General features: G+C 40.9%; 1 protein-coding gene across 2 annotated transcripts in view; it reads right to left on the reverse strand.

Annotated features, from left to right (window-relative positions):
* Positions 1 to 25197, reverse strand: part of SNX31 (sorting nexin 31) — a 33080-nt gene that overhangs the window by 2524 nt on the left and 5359 nt on the right. For both annotated transcript variants that reach the window (XM_075085506.1, XM_075085507.1), the window contains 11 exons: positions 22213 to 22327; positions 21039 to 21103; positions 13360 to 13470; positions 9985 to 10075; positions 8236 to 8323; positions 6270 to 6339; positions 5544 to 5636; positions 4671 to 4874; positions 4085 to 4180; positions 2156 to 2233; positions 1057 to 1116 (listed from right to left, as the gene is read on the reverse strand). In XM_075085506.1, the coding sequence (XP_074941607.1) occupies positions 1057 to 1116; positions 2156 to 2233; positions 4085 to 4180; positions 4671 to 4874; positions 5544 to 5636; positions 6270 to 6339; positions 8236 to 8323; positions 9985 to 10075; positions 13360 to 13470; positions 21039 to 21103; positions 22213 to 22327 (1071 nt within the window). The remainder of the gene's footprint in view (positions 1 to 1056; positions 1117 to 2155; positions 2234 to 4084; positions 4181 to 4670; positions 4875 to 5543; positions 5637 to 6269; positions 6340 to 8235; positions 8324 to 9984; positions 10076 to 13359; positions 13471 to 21038; positions 21104 to 22212; positions 22328 to 25197) is intronic.

Genomic DNA, 25197 nt, shown 5'->3' on the forward strand with positions numbered 1-25197 from the left:
GGCAGTATTTTAAAGTATGTTCAACTTGGAACAATTGCCTCAAGCTCAGAGTGCCATGTAACATAGTCCTTGCTAAAGCTGTACCACAGCAAGGCCACTGAACTGCATCCTTCAGTCTTCATCACAGATGCAATTCTATTCAGAAAGCGTGTTCTCCGTTATGATCATTTGCAAGTTATTTGTGAACACTGAAGGCCACACCTAACCTAGAATCTCGCCTCCAGCAGTGACAAATACAGAGCGCTTCACAGAAAGGGGCAAGAAAACCCACCACACAGGTTAATCAATTTGCTTACTGAAGAGCAGTTAGTGATTGGTTTTATGCTGTTCCTGAAGATATAGCAACATTACTTTTTTTCTGAATTCAGATTAGATTTTGGTTTTCTCTTTTAGAAATAGATCCTCTTTGGCCAATCACACACTGTAGTAAAGGTCTTTATTTTAATTCACTTTACATTATTCCCTTTCCATTTATTTATTACCTCATATTCAACAAATTACTTTGAAAAGAAACATCTTTTAGCCATTTAGCTGTTCAGGAACTATTATCTATGAACACTAATTCCAGAAAGTGAACTTGGAATTACATCTTTTACATGACAGGAACGCATATGTATAGATACGTAACATAACAGATTTTACAAATGGGTACAATCCCCAGCTACAGAGGAAAATGAATGCATAAATAATCCCAGTGCGGAATCCAAGTACAAGCCTGTAAACTACATCAGCAGCTGCATGTTGATATACACACGTGATCCCTGTATATATTCTGGCCTTCTGTAAACTTCAAATGTCTCATTCCAACACGCTTGCAAAAAGCAAATAAAATGAAGCAATTTGTCATTAAACTCATGAAACTAAAATAATTTTTTTTATTCAGGCACATTTCTTGCCCTCTTCTTCGTTCCAAAATTCAAGTTTAGCTCCTTTTCCTACCCAAAGAAGTTTCCATTAAATTTATTAGGAGACTCCCTAATCAGAAAAACAGAGGTTGGGCTAAACAAGCAAGACACACTGTATTTACATTTTGGAGACACTCTCTCATTCACTAACCTGCTTTTGTTGGATGCTGGATTTCTTACTATTTTTCATGGATTCAGGCATCTTGATCTCCTAAAAAGATTGAAAATTTTAAACTTAAAATAAGTTTGAATGCTCTCTCGAGTACTCTTAAATACACTGAGCAAATCAGCATTCAGTTAAACCTACCAGAATCAGTGTAAGATACTAACTGGCATATCTAGCCTTTTCTTCACAATTCTGTTTTAGTCCAAGCTACCAGAGTACTATCAACAGGTGAACAGTTAAGTAATGAATGCTCATCTTCATAATTAAAGGTTTACTGTACTTCCATTACAAATAAACTTTGAATGAAAGAGATCAAATCTTCTCTGAAATTAAAATTGGTCTTTTCTTCTGAATTGCTTATAGTTTAAAGCTATGAAATAACATGCCTGTTCACTGCCTCATTGCTCACTGTAATCAGCATGGGCTAGGAAGATCACACACGTTCCTTTCCTTTTTTCTCTTCAGAGTTTTCAGTTAGCAGAGACTCAAAGTCTTTAGATGTCACAAGGTTAAACAAAGGAATTATTAATGCTGGAAATTATTGTTAAAAATAACAAGTATCTAAACATATTTTCATCCTTAAAGGCCTACACAAAAGACAGCAGAAGTATTTCCACTACAAATCAGATTTTTATTTTATTAACACTTCTATTTAAAACCAAAAAGCTTCTCAGTGTGAATGTCAGATCTCAAATTGGCCTAACATTGCAGCAGATGGAGCAAGCAAGTGAAGTGGTGAAAAAGTGAAAGCCAGAAATGGATACAACAGGGTAGTGCAGAACATTCAAAAATTATGCCATAGATATCCTTTATAATATGCAGCAAAAATTAAAGTCAAGGAGAGAGAATGCAAAACAGATTATGAAAACTGTGATGATAAACCTTCTTTAACAGCCAGAATATTACTTCAGTAAAACTAAGCAAAGATATACTTTTTATTCAATTAATTCTGTACTTAAACGTTGAAAGGCACAAGATCCTTTTCCTCAGTGGGACTCCTCTCGGCACATTTGAAAGAATGTTAGAGAAGCAGGCTTATTTCTTTTAAATACAAATTCAGATGTCAACATACACACATGCTCACCATTTCTTGGCCTTCTTTGGCTGCCTTCATCATCTGTTCCAATATAATTTTCTTCAAGCAGCTACTGAGCAAAAAGGCCTAAAGAGGATAAACCAGAGAACATTCTGATTTCATCTATTAAAAGATGTACTTGACTCTTCCATTCCTCCTCCACCAGAAAATTACAGTCCCTAACTACTGAACTATTACTTCCATAATTCAGTTAATTTTACTCTGTGCTTAACATCCTTACAGTGCACCAAACTGGCTGCAGCGCTTAAAGCCCAGCCTCAGCATGACTAACCCTCATGGCAGTGCTCAGAGCAGAGAATAAGAATTTTTGTGACTGGTTTTGTGAGGCAAGTTATTCTCTCTAGTTGTGTGGGGCTCCTACCTTAAAGGCTGACAAATTACACCAAAGGCTAAGTAAAGTTAATCAATCATGGCACTATCAGCATCAAAATCTCTTTGACAAACGAAGCAAGGTGGAGTTCACAGGCACTCAGCACTTCTGAAAAAGCCCTTGTGGTTACACAAGATGGCCATAACTGTTTGTAGACCAGCTCACAGTCACATCTTGCACAGCTAATATAAGTGAGCAGTACATGTTCATCCCACACATTTGGTATCTAGCAGAGGCACCTCAGAGAGGAGTGGAGTTGTTCCTACTTCCTTATGCTCTCTGATGAGCACAGACAACTCCACAGGATGATGCAGCCCAAGTTAAGGTCTGAACTGCCCTGGAGGTGGACCTTACTGCCTACTGTCCAAAAGGAAGCATCTCAGGTAGGGTGTCAAGCACCGAGAGGTGAATCAAAGACAAAATATCCTACAAGATCAGTGAGGGAGGGGGGAGCCATCTCTAAGTTGCAAATCATCCAGTCTTTCCATTTTTTGCAGTGGGCTCTTGAACCACACCCTTGTTTCTTCCACACAGTAGCACATTTCTGGCCTTCAGCTCTTCCTCACACTCCTGAGGGAAAGTGGGACACAGGTTTTCTAATCAACAAGTCACTACATCAAGCACAACCCTAATAGATTTCAGAGAATTAATACTGAGGTAATTCTAGGTTTTTTTGTTCTCTAACAGCAAAGAAACTAGAAAGCTTATTGCTTATGGCTCATGTACTCATAAGACTTAAGCATGGCAGGGAATTAACACTTTCTAAATAGCTGTGTGAACTGCATCATCACCCCAGAATTGAGAAGTCATGTGTGAGAAATTAAACATTTTGATTTTACTTGAAAAATCCTGTCTGCTGCTGGATGGGTCTCAGAGGCAAGAGAAGCAGTTTACTTGAATAACAGGCTCTATACTTTTTATAGAAGCTCTGTACCTAAACTGAGACCAGTGCTGTCTTTAATACAGCAGAGCCTAGATAATTTGCCAGGCAGCATAACCACAGAAGGATGACTTGAATTTCTGGATACCTTTCTCTTTAAAGAGCTGCCTGAAAAGAGTGGGAGGAATGGCACCCTATAAAATCTTATTTAAGAATTATTTATAGATAAGAAAATATTTATGATGTCACATATACTCACCCTCCTGTGTTAATACGGCTTATATTTATATTTGAACAATAGATTTATTGTGGAAAATGGGAGTCCTTGACCTTAGGTGGGTCTGACCAATTAATGACTTTGGATACCTATTGCTACTGAGTCCAGTAAATAAATGGCATCTCACCACACTCCATCCCAGGCTTGCTGCTGAGTGATAGACATTTCTCTTCAGTGGAAAAAAAAACACAACAAAACAAAACCCACAAAAACTTTCCTTATACTAGAAACTCAAATGCTTTTCCCCAGATAATTCTGTCCCTAGGCTAACCTGCTTGAAAGTATAGCCACTGCACTCTGGTAGAGATGGACTAACCACTTTTGAAGATTCCCTGTGGCTGTAAGATTACATTTTACACTGATCCTTTCCTAAAAGGACCAAGAATTAACCTGTTTTGTGTGCAAAATTATCCACTGCCATGTGCCTGAATCATTGTACTCAAATCTGAACTCCAGAGTGTCTTCTTCACCATCCTTTGTAGCACCCTGAAAAATAAATTAAAAAAAAGGCACAACAACCAATGAAGAGAAGAAACAGCTCAAAACAGCGTTGAGGTGTTCAGCCTTAAATCAGAATTATAAACAAAGCAGCTGAAGATCTGTACCAGAACCCTTCTCCTGGGGGAGGGAGCAAGTGGGAGGTAGGACAGGGGAGTCTTTACAAGCATAAAGCTGGCTGAGGTAGTTCTTTTGCTCCCACAGAAAACTTTCTGCCAACTCTACCTCCAACAGGAAAGGGGCAGGTAAAGTATGACATGGAATGCCAGGGAAGGGACAAAACATAGCAGAGTAAGGCTAGATGGTTTACTGCTGTAAAAGCTGCCAAGGGAATATGTTTCAGGATAGATTTGGAGGAGAATATGGGCAGATGGGAGGGATTTAAAGCAAACCACTGCCTTCCCCCCAGACCCGACAGCCTTAGTTTTCATGAAGGGAAAGTGAATTCAGATAAAAAAAAAATCAGTGAAGTACTTACAAGAAAAGTAACCTGCCAACTTTTTAACCTGTTGACTTTAAAGCTGACCTCTTTGGTTTGCTTACTAGGCAGTTTTATGCAGCAGTTAATCTCATTATTGCCAACATAGATGTCAGCTGAGCAGCCTTCTTCTGGATAGTCACAAACGCAAGGATCAAGCCGTACATATCCATAGAACTGCATTTCTCGAATCAGCTCCAGGAACTGCACCAAAGAGACGGAACTAAAGCAATTTGCTATAAAGACAAGTGAAATCTAGTGATTTGGGGTGTGTGTGGGGGGGGTGTCTGTGTGTCAGGGGCGAATCTTTCCAATGCCTAATACTCTTTGTCCTGGGAGGACACAGATTCACCACAATATGTCAGCACTGGATTCAGAGAATAGCACTCACGATCTAGACTTAGAAAGTTTATTCTTTTTTTCAACCCACTGGATGTGATGAGCTGGGTCTTTTGGATGCTTAATTGGATATGATGATGGGAAGAGATAAAATTAACCAGTAAGAACCTGTACAAAATACTGAGAACAGCAGTCCCAGCTGTCTGAATTTCCATCTGATATCCCAAACTGGATGGCAAACCTTTGCACCTGAGTTTAGCAAATACAGAAGACTAGGATTCACAGTCAAAAACTTCCTGCTAGGCCTTGGGATCCAAGTCATTCTGTTGGGATATTTTAAATTTCTAGCAGAGATGGGAACTTCCTTTCCTATTTGGCAGCTCAGTGTCTGGCCAGGAGATGGGAGACCCTGGGTCTCTAGCTCAAACCACTCCACAAAACCATACTCTATTTTTAAAGTCACAGCCTCTAGTATCATTGCTTCAAAAACCACTCCTTTGGTCTATTTACATTGTTTAAAAAATACCATTTTACCTTTGCTTTGTTTGCATTTTTTTGTAGAAATTTAAGTTCCTGCATCTGCCCTTCTGTTGGTTTAACCCAATTCCTCTTAACTTCCTGGATTGCCTTAAAAGAATTTTTAAAAATAGCGAGAAGTCAGCAAAAGTGTATTTCCTTTCACACACAAACACTCAGAAACATATACACAGGAAGAGCCTTTTTTTTTTTTTTTTTTTAAGAACAAGGCTTTGATTTTGGGACAAGTTCACTCTACACCGTTTTTTCCTCCTGAATTAGTTTCCAAAGCTAGTACAACTCAACACACCTACAGTTCAGAATTCAAATGCTGTCATATCATGGCAGAGTGCCTACACATAGAGAGATAAAGATGCATACAACACTTGAAAATAGAGTGCATGGACACCTGATTATGTCCTTTTTGAGCAATAATTTTCCCACGCACAAAACACAGATGAGTTAGAATCTCCAGTACACAAGTTTGGGGGGGAAAAAAAAAAACCAAAACAACAAAAAACCAAACCAAACCCACACACACACACACACACACACACACAAAGCCACCACAAAACACCCACAAACCAAAACATGCTCAACAACAGCTATACACAGCACTTAAAAAAATCACAACAAAGCAGTGTTAAACCGGAACCACTTACAAGCTTTTCAAGAATTTGTATAGAAGATGAAATTAATTTGGGAAAGTTAGCTTTTAAAATTCTAAAGACCTTTCAGTTTTACCTGCATATATAGCAAATCCAGTGAAGTTCTACAATCCATCAGCAGCGTATCAAGGGAAGGATCCATATACCTTTTCCATGCCAAGGGAAAAACATAATAAAATATGAAGATATGCTTCTAAATTCGGCATTGTGATTTTTCAGCTAAGTATGATGGGAACACAGCCCAAAAAGATATCATTATTTACCAGGTAAAAAAAAAAACAAAACCAACCAAAACCCACAAAAAAATAAACCCAACAAACCCAACACCAAAAGCAACCACCACCAAAACCCAGTTGTGCCCTTGAGGCGTGTACTATATTCATTCTTTATACCTTGTAGCAGAACAGAAACTAAAATCAGGTTATACAATGCCTCCACTTTGATTTTGGTGCTACCAAACATAACAGTTACAATGTAGAACTAAAACTCTCCCCCTCATTTTCTCAATTGACTTGGGGTTCGTCTACATAAAAGTTGGCAAGACTCTCAGAGCACCCACTGTCACGCTGCAGTGCTGCCATACAAGACTCAGCTATCTGCAATACCAACTACTGTAGAACTGCAGCAGGGTCAGATCACAAGAGCCACAAAGCAAGTTAAATATTCAGTTGTCCATGCTGCAACAACTATCTTGAGCCATTTTATTTAAAAGCAGCTTGGGTAAGTCTACATGACTGTACAAACAGAGCAGCACTGGCTCCACAGCTGGTACGGCTGTATTACTCACGTAGCACAGGTGATACACCTCCTGCAGCACAGGGATAACCCAAGGACTGCCATTTCCTACCTCTGTGCTTTGAAGCACTGCTGGATGGAGAACTATCTTCTCAGAAAGTCACTGCAGCAGCAGTGCTTTCATTAGGCTGCAAGGTTCTCTAGTTTATAACGGCATATATAGCGAAACAGAGAAAGCTTTGTAGAGGTCAAGGTCTAGCCCAGTAGATTTAAACCGGCCAAGTTACAAGCATCAAGCAACAGGTTTCTGTGTAGCTTCAATCCAAGCAACCTTGCTTGCTGCCACCAAAAGGCATGGTCTGTTCTTCCTCTCCTGCTCCCAGTAAGATGAATGCTGGAGCAAGGACTGTGAGGCAGCCAAAATCTACTCCCTTTTTAGTGCTTCATTGTAGGGAGAAGCAGACCAGACCACAACCACAGCAGTGAGCCATTAGACTGGCTCAGCTATACTGCCTAATTGCACCCTCAGGGCACTGTTTGACAAGAGGGACTTTGGCAGCAGACTCCCTGTCTCCAGGGTTTATCCTCACACACAAGTCAGCACAACTATTTGCTGCACAGCAAACAAGACTGAGGAACTGACCCAGGCAAAAAATAGGCCAGCAAAACCAAATAAAAAAAATTAAACGGGCAGGAACTTATTTTTAGACCAGGTTAGCTCGCCAGCCCAGTTCACCGTGTCTGTGCACACAGTTCTACCAGCAAAACTGAGGAGGAGCCTGAGGCACGAGCAAATGAAAAGGGGAAGAGTGCTCTGCTGCTTAAGCCAGGCCACTTAGCAAAAGAAATGCTCAGGCTATGGCCTCAGGTATTTTCTGTATTAGTATACAGAAATGAGCACTTTAGATTACAAGTAATCCATCTCTACCCAAACAGAGTTGCAGCTTGCAACTCAGAACTCAAAGTTCTCTTCTATATTGTTTACAGGTATGTTCCATTTGTGGTCACTGTATTATGCAATATAAAAATTAGGAGGCAAGCAGCCACAAAGCATATCTCTATAGATTCTGAAGGAGAGAAGGAATAAATAGCTAGCTGCTGTAGAGGACACTTCAGTAATACTACAGTGTTAAAATGTAAAACACACAGGGCCACAGAAACTGGTCAATTCCAATAACAAATTTGCCTCTGAGAAAAACAGTCAAGCTGCTGAGGCTTGAAGACTTTGTAGCTAAGTTATTCAAGGGATTTCTCTGTTTATAGCAGTTGTCATGCATCTTGGTAGTTTCTTTAAGCGTCTTGCTCACCACTTTCTGATCCCAAGCTTACAGTGCAATTCTTTCATGCTCTGAAGACTCACATAAGGAAGTTCAAAGTCTGCCACTTTTTTCACCACTGGGAAAAGAAAAAAACCACAGAGACATTTGGTAAAATCTAGTGAAATAGCCCAGCTACTTTTATATATCAGTTTGTGCTGGTTACCAATGTGCTTTTAGAGAAGGAAAAGAACTTAAATATAAATGCTGGGTTAAAGTAAGGTGACAGGTTAGTTACCTTCCTCGCTTCTCCAGATCTAAACGTACATAGCTCTATTACTTACAGAATAATACTAGTCTACTCCCTTAAACTGTGTCTTATAGGATATCCTTCTCTCAAAACACAGTTAAGCAGTATAGATGTTTCTGGATTTAAAGGACATGTAGAGGCAAGCTTCCAGGACTGGTGTTTTCCTTGAACAGAACACCAGACAAGAACACTGTAACTAACACACAGCAGGAAAAGCAAGTCACTCTTCAGACGTCACTACTTTACTGCACACTTTTTAAAAATAATGTCTAAGGCCACAACCTGTAAACATTTATTTCTAAGCCAATACCACAATTCAGCAGAACACTTAAACGTGATTTTAAGCATGTGAGCATCTAAACATTTTTTTGGCAGTGGACTATGGGTTGGACTTGATGTATTTGTGAGGAATAACAGAGATGCACAGAAATGTAATCAGTTGAAAAACTTTTCTATTCTTCTGTGTATCTAATGATACCACAATACAAGGCAAAAGAAAATCCAACTGCAGTTAAAAGAGTATATAAAATGTGTTATATCTAGATACATCTGAGACATAGTAACAGCCAGGGATTCTGTTTTCTTAGAGATACCTTTCACAGCCAGAGAGAAGGGAGCAGGGAAACGATAAATAAAATAGACACAGACAGTAAAGTTCCTACCCCACTGAATAAGCCTGAGTTTACTACTGGACCTTCATCTTGAAGGGTTCAGAAAAACATTAGCATCTTTATGCCAATGAGAAGACTGAAAAAAGCTAGATGACTTGTCAAGGCCACAGAGAGATGCTGCAATACTGAGCTTTACTCCACTCAACAGCAAAGATTGTGTTCTCTTCCCTGATGTGGCCTGAGCATATCCCAGCCCCAGGCCTGGATCCAGCCTCATCCACACACCTGCCCACTTAGGAAACAGGACATCAGCAGACCAATGAGGACATAAAAGCCCCTTCACATTTTATGACCATAAAGAGACTCACAACCCTGATTTACAGCTTGCTCAGTACCATCATGGCTAAACTTAAGTTTCTATCAGTTAAGAAAGGAAACGTGTCATGATATAAAGGAAAGTAAGCCACAGACATTGTTGATAAATATAACAAAAGAGTTTCCTGTCCCATTGTTAAACTCAGCATGTGATCTGTAAATTAAGGACTGTTTTATGTAGGTATGGCCATCTAATTAAATGCCTACCCAGAAGTTCCCATGCAGTAAATTTGCTGCATGTCTTGTAAACTGAAAGGGACACGATAGTACATGTCAAAGTCTCACCCCTGCTCCACACTATCTATTGCCATACTTTGTTCCCCACTACCACTCTTTCTAAGCTGTGCGGTGAGAGGGCTTGAGGGGCTTTAATCAGATGGGATGGGTCTTTCATCCTGAGAAGGCTCACACAAGCTCTGTAGACTCTAGGCTCAGTTACTGCAGCCAACAACAACAACAAAAAAATCCAACGGAGGGCTAAGTTAAGCACCTTGTAAAACTTACCAGAGAGAGCTCCATCATCATGATCTTGGAAAAAAAATAAGCTAAAATATTTTATTAATTCTCTTGATAGCCCCATCTCGCATGATGTAACCTTTAAAAACAAAGAAGGTCAGAAGCTTAGCTATCCATTAGCACGAATAAGGAATAAATGTTCAATACCTATTAATGTAACTTAATTTTCCCTTATGTCCCATTTAACTGCTCATTTAAAAGCAAATATAACCATTCCCATATTGAGTTTGTGAGGAATTTCATGTTTTAAAGGAACATAAAAATATAATAAAATAGAAAAGTGTTTTCTACTCTGCCATGCATTTAAGTATGCTTTAATGCAAGGCACCTGCCATGTTACTCCAGATCTTTACTACTAAATCCTGTTGTACAGTAAGCACTGTGTGCTCTGAGCTAACAACATTGGTCATAAGCATCACAAAATACGTATTTTTACACAATTGGTGTATTTTCCAAGCTGATAGAACCCTCTTCTTTTTCTAGGAACTATCTACAAGTCCTGCCCCTTTACTGAAAGCACCAGTCTTACTTGTAGGGTTCTACAGTTCTGTGTGAAGGCTTCTGACAAGAACAGACTTGAGCTTTGTTCAGCTTTTGTTATTGACAGTGCATAAGGAGGAAAAATCTTATCCATTTGGATAAACATTTGGATTGTTTTAGCTTGCTGTGGCCCCTCTACATCTTTTCTGAAAGAGGGCAGAATTAGTGCTAACAGAAAATGCAGAAATTATTTGCAGGACCGGCTGCACAACAGTATAGTGGGGATGGAAAAATCAGGCAGAGGTGACCACAGAAACTGCTGAATCATATTGGGGGAATTGCCTTGTTCTATTTTAGGTTCTGAAAAATCAAAGCATGAGCTAAAGCAGACATAACCTAGGAGCACAGTTCCATCAGAGCATTCCTAAATTCTGAAATGACTGTAATCTCCTGAGTTCACTCAGGAAAGTGGTGTGGCAACCATAAGAAAACTCTCCACCCCTGAGAACGCTCCTGTCATAGCTCATCTGGCAGATTGTGCAACGTGATAGAGGAGTCATGCTTTGGTCAGAGAAGCCGGACTTTCTTTGCTAAGCACAAGGTGGAAGTACCGGTTTTCAGTCTTCTTCCAAAGGGTGCCAATCCCAAAACTCTTCCAGCTCTGTATCACAGTGACAGCATTGTAAGTTTACTCATCTCCACAGTTCAGAAGGGTTTTTTCCAGCTGTATCAGCTGGTTTAAAAAGCAGACACATTGTTGTGCATGCTAAAATAAGTAGACATCAAGCTAAAAATAGGTTGGGAAGAATTGTTCCAAGTTAAAATTAAAGAACACATTAATGAGGTTTTCCTTATACTTGTTAATATCAGGGCTGTTACCAGAGAGGGCAGCAGAGCATTAAAATCACTTGCCTCACACTCAGTTCAGACACCAGGTATAATGGAAGAAAGTTTCAGAAGTCCAAACACAAAAGACAAACAAGTGAATATTAGCAGCACCATCTTTCATTCTGTCTGCCTCTGTGCTAAAAAATCCCCACAAATTACTTTAAGAAATTAGCCAGAACTTCAACATGTTACACCTTAGAAGCATAACACTAAGCGTGGCAGATGGCATTTCCCATCTCTGATTCAGTAGGATTTTGACTTATTTTATTTCCTGGATCAAAGCACAAGCTGGTATATGCTGCCTGAACACCAGGATGTTAGGGAGTGACGGCTGCAAAATCTACATCCACTGCAAAAGAACAGTGACTGTGGTAGCACATTTACGATGATGAAAGCTAAGTAATTCCTAAAAGTCCTATCCAATCTTTAAAGTCAGAAGAGAAGAAATGGTGTCTGCAGCATTTCAAATGTCATTGTTTCTTTAAAGGGCCACATAAACATTAAACATCTATAAATGCAATATACAAAGCAACATACAACAGCACTGTCTGGCTTGGAAATTACCTTGACCCCACTGCAAAACTAGCAAGTTTGTCAAGCCCAAATTATCAGTATTTTTTAAAGTATATTAGCAAATCCTTTCTTTACAAAAGGTACTTATGCAAGTCTCCTATCTAAAACATCTCCTTACTTCTTCCACCCTATTAGCACCTACTTCCCTCTCCCCAAATCAAAATTCCTATCTCCCTGCCACCCCCAACACCTTTTACCATCAGCATCTCCCACCCCACAAGTCTCCTTTTGCAGGGCCTAAGGCCAGCTCTGACACTTACCTTCCTCTGGAAGAACTGGTCTCAGCATTGCCTCAGGTTGTGCAAACCCCATAGCAGAACAAAGCCATCAAGGGGCTACCCTGTGTTATCCACCTCATGGTAACTGTGCACAGATACTGTGTGCTCTGCAGCCAGACTAGCACGGGTCAGCTTGATGGAGGAGGGTGAACACATGTTCAGCTCACTTGTACCCACAGCCAGCTAAGAACTACCTCCACAAACTCAGATTGCAAAGGTGCAACAGAAATACAGTACACAGTTCTGTATGGTGAGAGGAAATTTCAGATTCCCATGACAAAGAAGAGTACCCATCTGGCAGGTGTATGCTTTGTTTTTGCTGTCAAGATTAGGAAATGGGAACAACTGAGGAAGAGGCTTCAGCCTTGCTCATGCATACACACATGCCAATACACAAAACATGCACAGCCACTGCTGCTCCTCCTCTCCCGGCTTAAGAAGGGAACCCCAGCTGAAAAAGTTTCAAACGCAAACCAGCCAGTTGTGTAAACAACATTTGGTTGCTACTGGTTTCAAAATTTAATTAGCGATTGTTTACTGCATGTATTACACCAGCTGTTACGGCCATCCCAGAGCCACAGTGCCAGAACTGTGCCAATACTGCAAAGCAAGTTCCACAGTTTCACAGCAAACATCAGGGGACATAAAACAAGTAAAGGAGAACCATGCAGGAAACCAAGACATCTCAGTTGCACGGTAAGTTTTAACAGCAGTGCACCAGCTAAGGCATAAGCCAAGACTAGACCATCATTTCTGACTACAACGTTCAAGCACTTTCACCCACACTATGCTAAACCAAAGGGAGAGCTAATTAAGAACGTGTCCCCATAAGGAACAGTATATGTTTTCTGATTCTGTCATATTGAAGGACACCTGACCTTGACAGCCAAATGCCATAGAAGCAGAAGGCATGTAACATTAAGAAGAGATAAACCATGGGCAAATGTAAGAACCAAAACCCCTCATCTGCAAGATCAGCAACACTCCCCCTCACCCCTTGTACAATAAGTCCCTTGAAAACCACAGAAGATATTCCTGTATGCCTTCAAATAGGGAGTTTTATCCTTTCCTGACTGAAATTATCTTCATTTTCGCCCACTTCTTACAAATGGAAAATTTCAACACAATGCTATAATCCCGTTACCTCTAATATTCTTTCTGCAGTGTCCGATGTCTGGATATCAAGTCTAACATTGCTGCCATCAGCGAGGTAAACATCCAGAAAGGCTCTCTGGGTTTGGATCTTAAATGTATCCTGTTAGGTAGAAACAGAACACTGTTTTATTGCTCTCTATATTGCTGGAGCCCTTCTGAAGATGCTGCTCCATTTCCCTATTTACTCCAATAAAATAAACAATTAAGATTTTAGTAACTTACTGTTTAGTTAATAATAATTATTGTTAAAGCTCACAGACAACAAAAAAATCAGAGGTAGAACAGTAAGTGGGAAGATACTGCAGAATTAGAGGAGGGTCACTTTGATGTTAAGCTGAGCACAGGTTACTTAGTGTCTCAGTATCTGTAGGAACAAAGCAGTCACTATCCTAGGAAGTAGAAACTCCAGAAAGAGGAGGCAGATAAAGAGCTGCATCTGAATATTCAGAAACGGTGTATTCTTCACTGGTTTTATATCAAGACTTTACATTTCCCTAGAAGACTTTCCTGAGCTCCAACTCAGAAAGCCCCATGCCTTGCTATGGACGAAAAGTCAGACTTACTTGTTTCAAGAGAATGGATGCTAGTTTGAGAACTCCCTTGGGGGTGCGTTTGGATGAGGCACAGAAACATATCGCCACAGTTCTTCTTCCTGTTGACTGCCTTGTATCAGAGGACAGCAATGGTCTTTCTAGCATTTTTATTAATTAAGATCCATAATCCATAGCGGAGATCCATAGCAGAGGAAAAACGCTGTAATTGTGCATACTGCATGCAATATTAAATTTTAATTTTTTGCATCCACTTTTGGTAGCCTAGTGGAAGATACGAGAAACTCCCTGGGAGCCCTTAGGTTTCAAGTACTCTTGGTATCTTGCTGTAGAGTCTTCATGGTGCCTGTATACAGGAGCATCTCCTGACCCCTGTGATATCAGCAAGAACAGGGTGGCAGGGATGACATTTATGCTGTGTGCTCCTTTACCTCGCTTTGGGTACCCTGGAAAACATGCTAAAACCTATGACTCCAGCTAATTAACTCAGCTCAGACTGGTAACTTTTTTGGCTCAGAAAGACCACATTTTCCAGTAAATCTGGCTTAATTAAGAGTTATTTCAAGGTTAGGGCCAACACAAACAAAATTCATTTTCTTCCACATGATCTAAAAACTAAGAACACATCAACAAGTTTGTAGAATGACATGTGGGGAAAAAAAAAGGTCTTGAGGAAAACCAAAACAAAACCAATCTCTTATTTAAACAGACTTCCCACAGATTTTCCTGCCACCTAGTATTTCACCTAGCAGCATGCCTACACATCTGTTTGCACATATAAAAGAACAAGAGAACCTCTTCTCAAAGCATTAGCCAATGCCCTGTCTGAAGTCCTTCTGGGGATCCACACAGACTTAATCTTTATCCCCAAACTTCCTTCTTATCCAGCCAACAGAACAAGTAATTCTTCTTAATTAAAATAAGCATTACTTTGCTTCTGTGGAGACACAAAAGCCCCTCTCTCCCTTAATTGAGAAGCATGTACTGTGCTTACCTGAGTACTTTACTACTTTCCTCAAAAGAGAGTGAGCAGACACTTCATCACAAATGCCTTTGGCGCACATATTTTGGTATGAAACATCTCACACATGATAAAAGTGTATGCGAAATGTGGAACAAACATAGGACACAGACATCAGAATGAGGTAAAGACACGTAACTCATTACTGACTCTTGACGAAGAGCAAGCAGGTCACTTTATAGCCAATTTGCTACCCAGGACTGGGCAGTGCTGGGGGGAGAAGGTGAGCGCAAAGGCTCGCACACCACAATAAGTGCTTCTGGGTGTAGGCTGCTAATGCTGAAGTTCCCACTGGGAAAGGACATGAAGGACTCTATGCATCTACTTCTGCCAGATCCTCGCTGCTGTTCCTGCAGCTTTCACAGCCTGGGTACATGCCACCTCATCCACTGTGGCAGCCCAGGGTCAGACACACAAAGGTCACTATCCTTCTGCCACTCAAAGAGAGTCATAGCTCCAGCACCCTACCCTACATGCCACCTCACTACTCAGCAATCACGAGGGGAAGAAGAAAAGCATGATCAAACTTTCAAGCTACTTCCAAGGAGTTTGAGTTCTCCAAGAACACTGTGCAATATATTGGTAGACAGATTAATCTGAGGATCTACAAGAAAGGATGTGTTAGGGAAAAGAAAATCTCAGTCCATCTAGAATGGTCATATTCTATCTTTCTATTCTATCACCATTTAATACTTAAACCATCAGTTTCCACAGTCGTCTTTTAAAAACTGCTTTAATTTACTTGACTCTACTGAACTACAGGCACAGCTTCATTTCATGGTCTTGGGGACAAATTCCCTACTTTATCTCCAACTTTTGATTACTGTTCTCTTAATATGGCTATGACAGCAAGTCAAAACCAAGAATTATCTTAAACTGTTGGGTTTGGGGACTTTTCCCCCCTTTATCACATGCTTTTACCCTAGAAGGCAGAACTGTCTGTGCCAAAAACTCCACACATTGTTCGGTGTTATAAATATTTGTGTTTAGCCGCTTATCAGCAAAGTATTGTTGAGACAAAAAAAAAAATTACTTACACAAAAACAAAAGGAGGAAACAGTGCAGTCTGTAAGGCAGGAGAAGACAGTGTTAAGTGAAGAAATACAAATACTAACATGTCCCTAAAACAACACAAGAGAATGCAGCATAAGTTTAATACAAATACAAAGGAAAGAGCATTTATCAGTGTTAGCAATAATCCATTTAGTAAGTGCACATGGCAATCCCAACCACTTCCAAAATGGACAGAAGAATACTTCTGAAAGAAATTTGAAGCAGTGAGTCAGAAAAGTTAAGATCTTCTCCCAGGCTGCTGTTTTAGTTTTGGAAAAAGCAGTAGAGTCATTGTCTCGCCTACTCAAAACAGGTACCAACATAAAAAAAAAAACCCTGTCCATGCTCAGAAGTACTTTTCATGTTTACTGCACTTTTGCTCCCAAAATTCAGGGAACATGCCATGTAACTAGAACGGGACACTTCCTTGTATCCCTTAATACTGCTTATCTGAATCTTCCCTTAACGCTGTCACTATCACCTGTGGTAAAATCTCCTGAAACATCTAGAACTGCTGCCTATTCCCCACTTGCCTGCCCCAGTAGCTTGAAGCACACCTCAGTCATTAATATAAGAATATAGAATAATACAAAGCTGGTGAGGGATTTTCTTCATTTTTCAGTTTTGATGAAAAGAACAGTTTGGAAGAAAAAAAAAAACAAAACCAACAAACCAACAAACCAAAAACCAAATCAAAACCACAAAACCAACAAAACACCCAAACAATCCCAAAAGACCTGTTATACAGTTCCCCCACAAGAAAAAAAAAAAAAGATATCTAGATACTTTTTTTCCCTTGCCAGTTTTCCATTAGAAAACTTAAAATTAAGTGATTTTGTTTTAACAGAAGTCAACACCAATCTGAACCCTCGGCAAGCTCTCAATTGATTTGTGGCTCACCTAAGCAGCACGGGCCATGAAAGGGGAAAGGGCAAGAGAGGAGGCCCTTATGACAACATATTTCAAAAGAACAGGTCAGGGCACTGAATTGCATCTTAACATTGAAACGATAAAACAGACATCCTTGAATTAAAATTCTTCAGAACTTTCTATGCTAGAAACCTTCCCCCTGGCCAACACACAATAAAAGTCTGAAAGTATGGGAAATTCCCACATGAAATTCAGATTTTTGGCCAGCTGCTTTTGAAATAGAAGTTCATAAATAAGAAACCCAACCTGATTTGGTATGAAATAAATAACATTTTTAGAGCAGTGCTGAAATCATAGATACTCAGCCTGACTTCTGTTTGTGTACACACACATCCAAACACATTTGTTAGTTACTACGAGTGAGTACAGAGGAATGCTTCAAACGCGCGTTCTCCATCACGTGCACAAATGGCAACTGTATGGCGAGTGCAGAGAAGCAGAGGCTGCACTGTCAGAGACAGGGACTCTGTCCAACAAAATGCAGCCCATGATCAGGCCAGCTTTGATTCCTGGTAATACCTGCAGATTTCTGGGTTACATTTTACCCCCACTCTCAACAGAATACAAACCACAGATCTCATATGGTAGTCAATCCTTGGCCTCATGCTTGCTCCTCAGAAGGAAAACTGCCTTACATCACAGACCTTTGATGAAGGACCACATAAGAATACTGCTTTTTTGCCTGTTATCAGGCACTGGTTGGCTCTATCTGCTCAAGAACTCAAAACTTTTTATCTGTCCTTTTGGCAACACCTGAATCCTTTTGCTCATGCTAAAGGCTGCTGTTTACCAGCAACACAGACCAGAAAAGGTCAGCCTCCTAGATCATTAACTCCAAACCTCTGCTGCTGCAAGGAAACGTATCTCAATTTTATTCCTAAATCCATAATGACTCTCTGTCCTCACAGCTGCATCCTGAATATACCACATTACTCCATGGGTGCCCAATAAAGATACAGCTCATGATCTCAGATTACATTCAAGGATATGGAAAATTTGCATTAAAATGAGACTGATAGGGATGTACGTACCTGCTCATACCATCTTTCCCCTGATGAAAAAGGAGGGGACACAACACAGCTATGATGGCCTCATTTTGTTAATGACTTCTTGCAAGAACTATGCCATTTGTTTTTAGGGGCTGGAAGTAGTGGGGCATATACTGAATCTGTCTCTCCAGCTTGGTCACTGGCCAAGTTTGCAGGGTTTGGAAAAGTGGAGGGGCAGGGAGGTTATGGGTTATATTGTTCAACTCTGCTACGTGATGGCATTGGTAAACATTTCAGCAATATCCATTTTGAGTAAAGCAGCCATTGTGCCAAGCTGCTTCCCCATGTGTCAGGAGCCCTGCCGTCCCCTGACAACTTCTCCTATGAGATTAGGTTGCTGCAGAAACAGCCACAGCTTGCCTGCTATAAAGAGCAAACCATAACTACCTATGCAAGAGGTAAAGCTGGTGCTGGGCAAAAACAGGGGCCTGGAAAGCAGGGTTAACCTGCATGGGCTTGTCCCTGCTTCAAAAGCTTGCCCTGTTAGATATGATCGAGGGATATAGCTGGTTGGTGTGATGCTGACTGCAGATACAGATGAGTCACATTCAACACTGTCAGGCAGCTGCAGTAAAGCCGTGGTCCTTGCACAGCACTCCCACTCCAGGGAGTGCTGGTCTCAGCACACCCTTCACAACCCCATTCAGAAGCAAAACACAGGACAAGGACCAAAAAGATCTTAAATTCAGTTTGACTTTTCCTTTGCATCTTCTGTTTTAGTCAGTGACATATACAGTAACTTGTTTCAGGTAGCCAAGACTGACTAGTCAAAGCCAGTTCACGTCACTGACAGAAAAGGAGCATGCTATTTAATAATTTTAATGATGTTTTATTCTTGAATCTTTCATTAATCATCCCTCTTGCAATGTAACATAAACAAGAGCAAGTGTGGGGTAATGCCTGGTTTTAACACTAAATAGCAGTAACACTGAAACCCTAACTATGTTTTCACTCCTAAGCAACATGTAGGACATAAGTGCTGCCTACACATCTTCAACACCAGGGAAGGAAAGAACAGTACAGAGGTGCTTTAAAGATTAACTTCATTCCATATCTTTAAATGCAGTTTCAGAAATTTTGTCACTCTGCCATAAAACATCTCACAAGTCACAGTATACTAATAAATTCTGGAACATGCACAACAAAGTTTGTTGAATGAGATTCTTTAGTAACCAAAATGAATACTTATTCAGCCATCAGTTACACCAGTTAAAGACACTGTGTGCAGCTAATGACAGCAGATACACTCTTGTCTTTCACAGGATTATTTGATCTCTTCTAGGAGTTTGTTCTTTACCCTAATGAAAGAACACATAAAGTACTACTGCTATTTGTATTATGAAGCAGTAATTTATATAAGCACAACAATTTTAAACTTAAATTGTAAGCAAAAAAAGCTGGAGAACTACTGTCTTTGCCAAGCAGGAAGCTTAAACATTGTGTATGAAAATCCATTTATTGTAGAACAGAAATTCGGGTTAATTTTATGTCTTGAGAATGTACTGACCTTGCACTAACATTTAAGGTATAATTCAGTACCTACCTTGAACTCTACTAAATAACAGACTGCTTTTGGCAACACAGTCATCACATGCCTTAATAAGCACACACACATGTGTACATAACCATAAATCAAGTAACTATTACACATGTACTTATCAAGTCACCCCTCTTCACCAAAAGGGCCTACAGTAAAGAAAAACCTAAATACACAACATCCTTTCTGATGGCATGTTAAGAGAAATCCACAATACTGGCATGCCAAAAGACATCTTTAAACACTGCAAACATGCATTTTGAAGAGTTATTTCCTGCCAGAACTTTGTCAGAAAAAGTCAGTTGGCAGTGTTTGAGGGTAAATTGCAGGCATTCCTGATGGATTTAGTTTTCTTTAGCAAACCTGTTATCAGTCTCATCAAGACTTATTAAGACTCAGGAATAATTGCTGGGAGTTATCTGTAGGGCTGTAACAGGCCTTAGATGAACTAAAGAGAGACTGCTTCTCACAAAAGAAATCCCTAATCAGAAAGGAGCTTTTCATGCACTGTCTTGAGCACTTCAGTTGGCCTGAATTTAAGAGACAGTAAATAAACTGTATATTTTTATTTCCAGAATATATAGGAAAAACCTTTCTAGAATTTGTTAGGAATGCTTCTTCACACTCTTTTCTGTAGCCTTTCTGAACTTCCCTTACATACCTTAATCACACATTGCAAGTGAAGAGCTCTCAAGTCACAAAACTCTACTCAGTCCGTCAAAACAGCCCCTCTCCAGAACAACTCACCACAAGCAAGGTTACAGCAGCATCAGCAGCGTGCCAAGCACTTCCCAGAAAACTAAAGCAGCATCCACTCCCTGAAAATGCTGCTGGAGTCATACTGCACCCACCTGCTCCAGAAACCTACTATCCTCATAATAACCACAGCAGCTGGAGAGGAGGTAAGGGAAGAAAAGGGACATACAGCACCTTGCAGTAGTCAAACACAAGCAAGAGCTATCCAGGCTTCAAGCCTGCCAAAGAAATATCATATCATGGACCACATTAAACTGTATTTCCAGAGTCACCTAGGTTGCAACAACCCAAATACATGCCAGATTCTGCCCATTGCTACATTTGCAAGATAGGAGAACGTGGCATTTTCACAGCAGTCATCAATACGCTTATCAGTCCAAAGCACTGACGCTACCAAAAAGCATTTACAGTTGCAAAACCTAAGAATGTGTGTAATCCTTCTATTGAGCTCTCACAAAGACTCTTCTGGGAACTGTTTAGAGGCAAAAGATTCATCAGCCGTGCCACAGGATATAAAAACAAAGCAAATAGTTCTTTCCATGTGAGAAACAAGTTTGTACATGGACAAAACAATAGCAATACTATTATTATTGCCAACCAGGTTACACAGAGAGCACTCTGTCATCAGAACTCACTGCTTTACAAGACAGACCAATATGCTAAGAACACAAGGAAAGGAAGAAAGCAAAGGAAGCGTTGAACTCAGGAGGTAGGATAATATTTCAACTCTTTCATAGAACAAACTATTTGGCTGAAAAATTCAAAACTTACCTGCTGTAGCTTTCGGAAAAAGCCTATGAAGACATCACTTTTGGTAATATTTGAATGCAAAGTAACTGAAAAACAAGAGGAAAAAGGTGAAGGAGGAAACCAACTTAGCCAAAAGGTAAAAAACATGGCTAATGTCTAAAAACAAGACACATACAGCATGACTGTTGGTTAAGCCATCAGTGCTACTTTACTCATCCTTTGGTTTCCGCACAGCTACCTTTACTAGCCTGTTAAATCACTGAAGCTATGAACAGTGCAAAATACATGTAGTGTTGTTATTCTCCCAAAGCAAGACAATAGTAAGGTTCTTGGCCACATAACTCCATGGTCACTCAGGGACAGTAACTCTAAAGGGAACTGTTGAATACTCAGGTGAGAAAGAGAAAGTAATTAAGATTTTAAAGACTAATCCTGAGTTTCTGTTTTGTACATGTTGGCACAAAGTATCTGAGGCCAGAGGCTACAAAACCTCTTTCAGCACATCCCTCAAACACCCTTATTTTTGGGTAGTTGAAATGGTTTGGGCTTTTTATTTCTTCGCTTACGTGAAACTCACGAGACGCATTCTAGGGATCCTGCAGACCTGGTATATAACATAACACATTGTGCCTGAGATTTAATTTTTCTGGAAACTCTTGTGAATTCTCACAAGTCTCCCTGGAAACCCACAAAGGGAAAAGGTTTATGCAGAACCCAGTTCCATTTTACACTTCTACCAGTCCAAGTGCCTGTCTTTGCCTCCCTCTTTTACCCACCAGCCATGAGTTCTCACATGCAGCCCCACGTCAGCACTGTGAAGCAGCAGGGGTGGGTTGCTCAGCCCACTGATCTAGAAGAACAGGGAACAGCCAGACTACAGGCTGCCACCAGAAGGCCAAGCTGGCTTAAGTTTAGCTAAGTTTAGTGTGAAACTGCACCCTTACATTTTGGGAAAGCCGCAGAAAGGCAGCTGCTTCAGAAATAATAGAAATATGATATGCTGCCCTTCTAGAGCCAGCGAACCAACAGGCTGGACAGGGCTGCAATATCTACACTTAGCCCCAGCCTTTTAGGTACATCCTTACTCAGCTCAGTATAGAAGGTAAAGCACCCTGCAGTCACAATCGGCAGACACATCTGAAAAGGTTTAAGCCCCACGTACGAAAGCTGATCAGGTTACTATAGCCAAGCTCACCATTCTGAAGATACTGCTCCAGCTGAGTCCGCCGCTCATCTGCCATCGACTTGGTCATTGCCAGGTAAAACTTTGGAGGGAAAGCAGGCACGGCACTCCCAAAAAGCTGCCTCAGCTGCAAAACAGCCAAAGGAAAGCTCCACATCACTGAAGAAGTATTCATAGTACCAAGGAGCTTTCAAGGCTCTCTTGTTTTGACAGTGGGACATGATGACCTACAAAGGGCATGGGATACCCACCCAGCACCTCCGTGATGGCCCTCAGGGCCCACAGCAAGGGAAAAGCCTTTGCCCAGGCAGCCACCAGAAGACAGCCCAAGTTAGCAACCTCTTTTGATGAGTGTCTCATTTTTACAGTCTTGCCACTTCTGAGCTCCTGCTCTGAGCCAGAAATGTAGCATTGTATTAACGTTATCATCTAGGTCTTACACACCTCATGGACAAGCAACATATGGTTACAGATGTCTTCTCTTTCCAATACATCCATACAGGATTTCTTTGATCTATACATACAGAACTACTTCTTAAGAACTGGTGACTTCTGCCCTTGACTTGTTCTACCTCAGAGGCTTCTATTATTTTGTCTGAGAGAGGTAGTAACTTTTATAAGATCATCTTTGGGAAACTATAGGCCAGTCACCCTCACCTCCGTCCCTGGAAAGGTGATACAGCAGTTCATCCTGGAGGTCACCTCCAGGCACGTAGAGGACAAGAAGGTTAACAGAAACAGTCAAAATGGATTCACCAAGGGAAGATCATGCTTGACCAACTTGATAGCCTTCTATGATGGCATGACTGGCTGGGTCGATGAAGGGAGAGTGATGGATGTTGCCTATCTTGACTTCAGTAAGGCATTCAACACTGTCTCCCAAAACATTCTCATAGACAAGCTAAGGAAGTGTGGGTTGGATGAGTGGACAGTGAGGTGGACAGAGAACGGGCTCAAGAACGGAACTCACAGGGTCATGATCAATGGAGCACAGTCTGGATGGAGGCCTGTCACTAGCGGTGTTCCCCAGGGGTCCGTGCTGGGTCTAGTACTGTTCAACATATTCATGAATGCCCTGGATGATGGGATAGAGCGTAACCTCAGCACGTTTGCTGATGATACCAAGCTGGGAGGAGTGGCTGATACACCAGAAGGCTGTGCTGCCATCTGACGAGACATGGACAGGCTGGTGAGCTGGGCCGAGGGGAATATCATGATGTTCAAAAAGAGCAAATGTAAGGTCCTGCACCTGGGGAGGAACAACCCCATGCTGAACTATTGGAAACTACTGGAAAGCAGCTCTGTTGAGAAGGACCTGGGAATGCTGGTGGACAGCAAGCTGACCCTGAGCCGGCAATGTGCCCTTGTGGCCAAGAAGGCCAACAGCATCCTGGGATGCATTAAAAGGAGTGTGGCCAGCAGGTCGAGGGAGGTTATCCTCCCCCTCTACTCTGCCCTAGTGAGACCACATTTGGAGTACTCTGTCCAGTTTTGGGCCCCCCAGTTTAAGAAGGATGTGGAACTGCTTGAGCAAGTCCAGCAGAGAGCTACCAAGACTGGAGCATCTCCCTTATGAGGAAAGGCTGAAAGACTTGGGTTTATTCAGCCTGGAGAAGACTGAGGGGGGATCTCATCAATACCCATAAATATCTAAAGGGAGGGTATCAGGATGATGGAACTAGGCTCTTTTCAATAGTGCCTAACGACAGAACAAGGGGCAATGGGCACAAGTTGGAACACAGGAAGTTCCACCTAAACATGAGAAAAAACTTCTTTGCTGTGCGGGTGCCAGAGCAGTGGAACAGGCTGCCCAGGGAGGCTGTGGAGTCTTCCGTGGAAGCATTCAAAACCCACTTGGACGTGTTCCTGTGCCCCCTGCTCTAGGTGTGCCTGCTCAAGAAGTGGGGTTGGACAAGGTGATCTCCAGAGGTCCCTTCCAACGCCTAACATTCTGTGATTCTGTGATCTAATACTGTCAAAGAAAAAAGAAAAAGAAACACCACAAAAAAACCCAACCCAAACAACAAAAACCAGAGAAGCTTTCAGGAGCACAAACTACCTGAAAGTTTGATTCTTCCTCCAGCTATACCAGCTGGCTAGTAAGAGCATAATGTGTCTATAAAAACAGTACTTCATTTATAAAAATAGGCCAGAAAGGACAGAGAACCACAATTACATTACCTTATGATAATATTAGATAGCCCCAATATAGGTCTGAGCAGTAGTTGGTCACTTAGAAGTGTAAAAATTGTTTGCTATAGGCGAATTATCTCAAGAGAAGGATGAGCTATGTTTACCTTCCCAATATGCACAGTACTAAACACAGCAAAATACAGCAAGTTTGCCTGGAAACATTCTTTCACCTAAATCAAACAATATGGCATCTGATGAATAAAATGAGACTGCTGTAGTATGGTGAGACATTACTACTAAATAAATTTTAAGCACCAGTATTCAACTCAGCAATTAGTGTTACTAAATCCTGTGATTTAACTCCCTCTGGTCTCAGCTGCTGAAGTCTTCCACATGACTCCAGCCACTGAAGCTTGAAGGAAAAAAAGAAAAAAAAAATCTATTACTGCTCAAGAACTAGCAATACCTGTTCCTGCCTGTTGGCTACAGACAGGAGTGAGGCGTATTCTCAGAGCTCCACTTTCTCTACATTGGCAACACACTGCTATTTCCAAGTTCTTGATTGTTATAGATATATTATCTCTATTATATATATATAATATAGATATTATAGATATGTGTGCATCACTCTGAGGTACACAGAATAAAAGAATTAGATAACACTACACGCTTTGGTTTTATGTAAAGCTAACAGTAATAGCTAGTATAGAGTGGTTTTTATCTTCAAAGACCTTCACATATGTGATCTTCCCCCAGGGACTGAAAAATACTATCTCTGCTTTACAGGCAGGCAAACTGAGGAGATATAGCAAAAAAATTTGCCAGAAGTATAAGCCAGAGCCACACCAACAACAAGGAGGTCCT

Source organism: Phalacrocorax aristotelis, chromosome 2 (genome assembly GCF_949628215.1).
Source record: "Phalacrocorax aristotelis chromosome 2, bGulAri2.1, whole genome shotgun sequence".
In the NCBI taxonomy this organism is placed as follows: domain Eukaryota; kingdom Metazoa; phylum Chordata; class Aves; order Suliformes; family Phalacrocoracidae; genus Phalacrocorax; species Phalacrocorax aristotelis.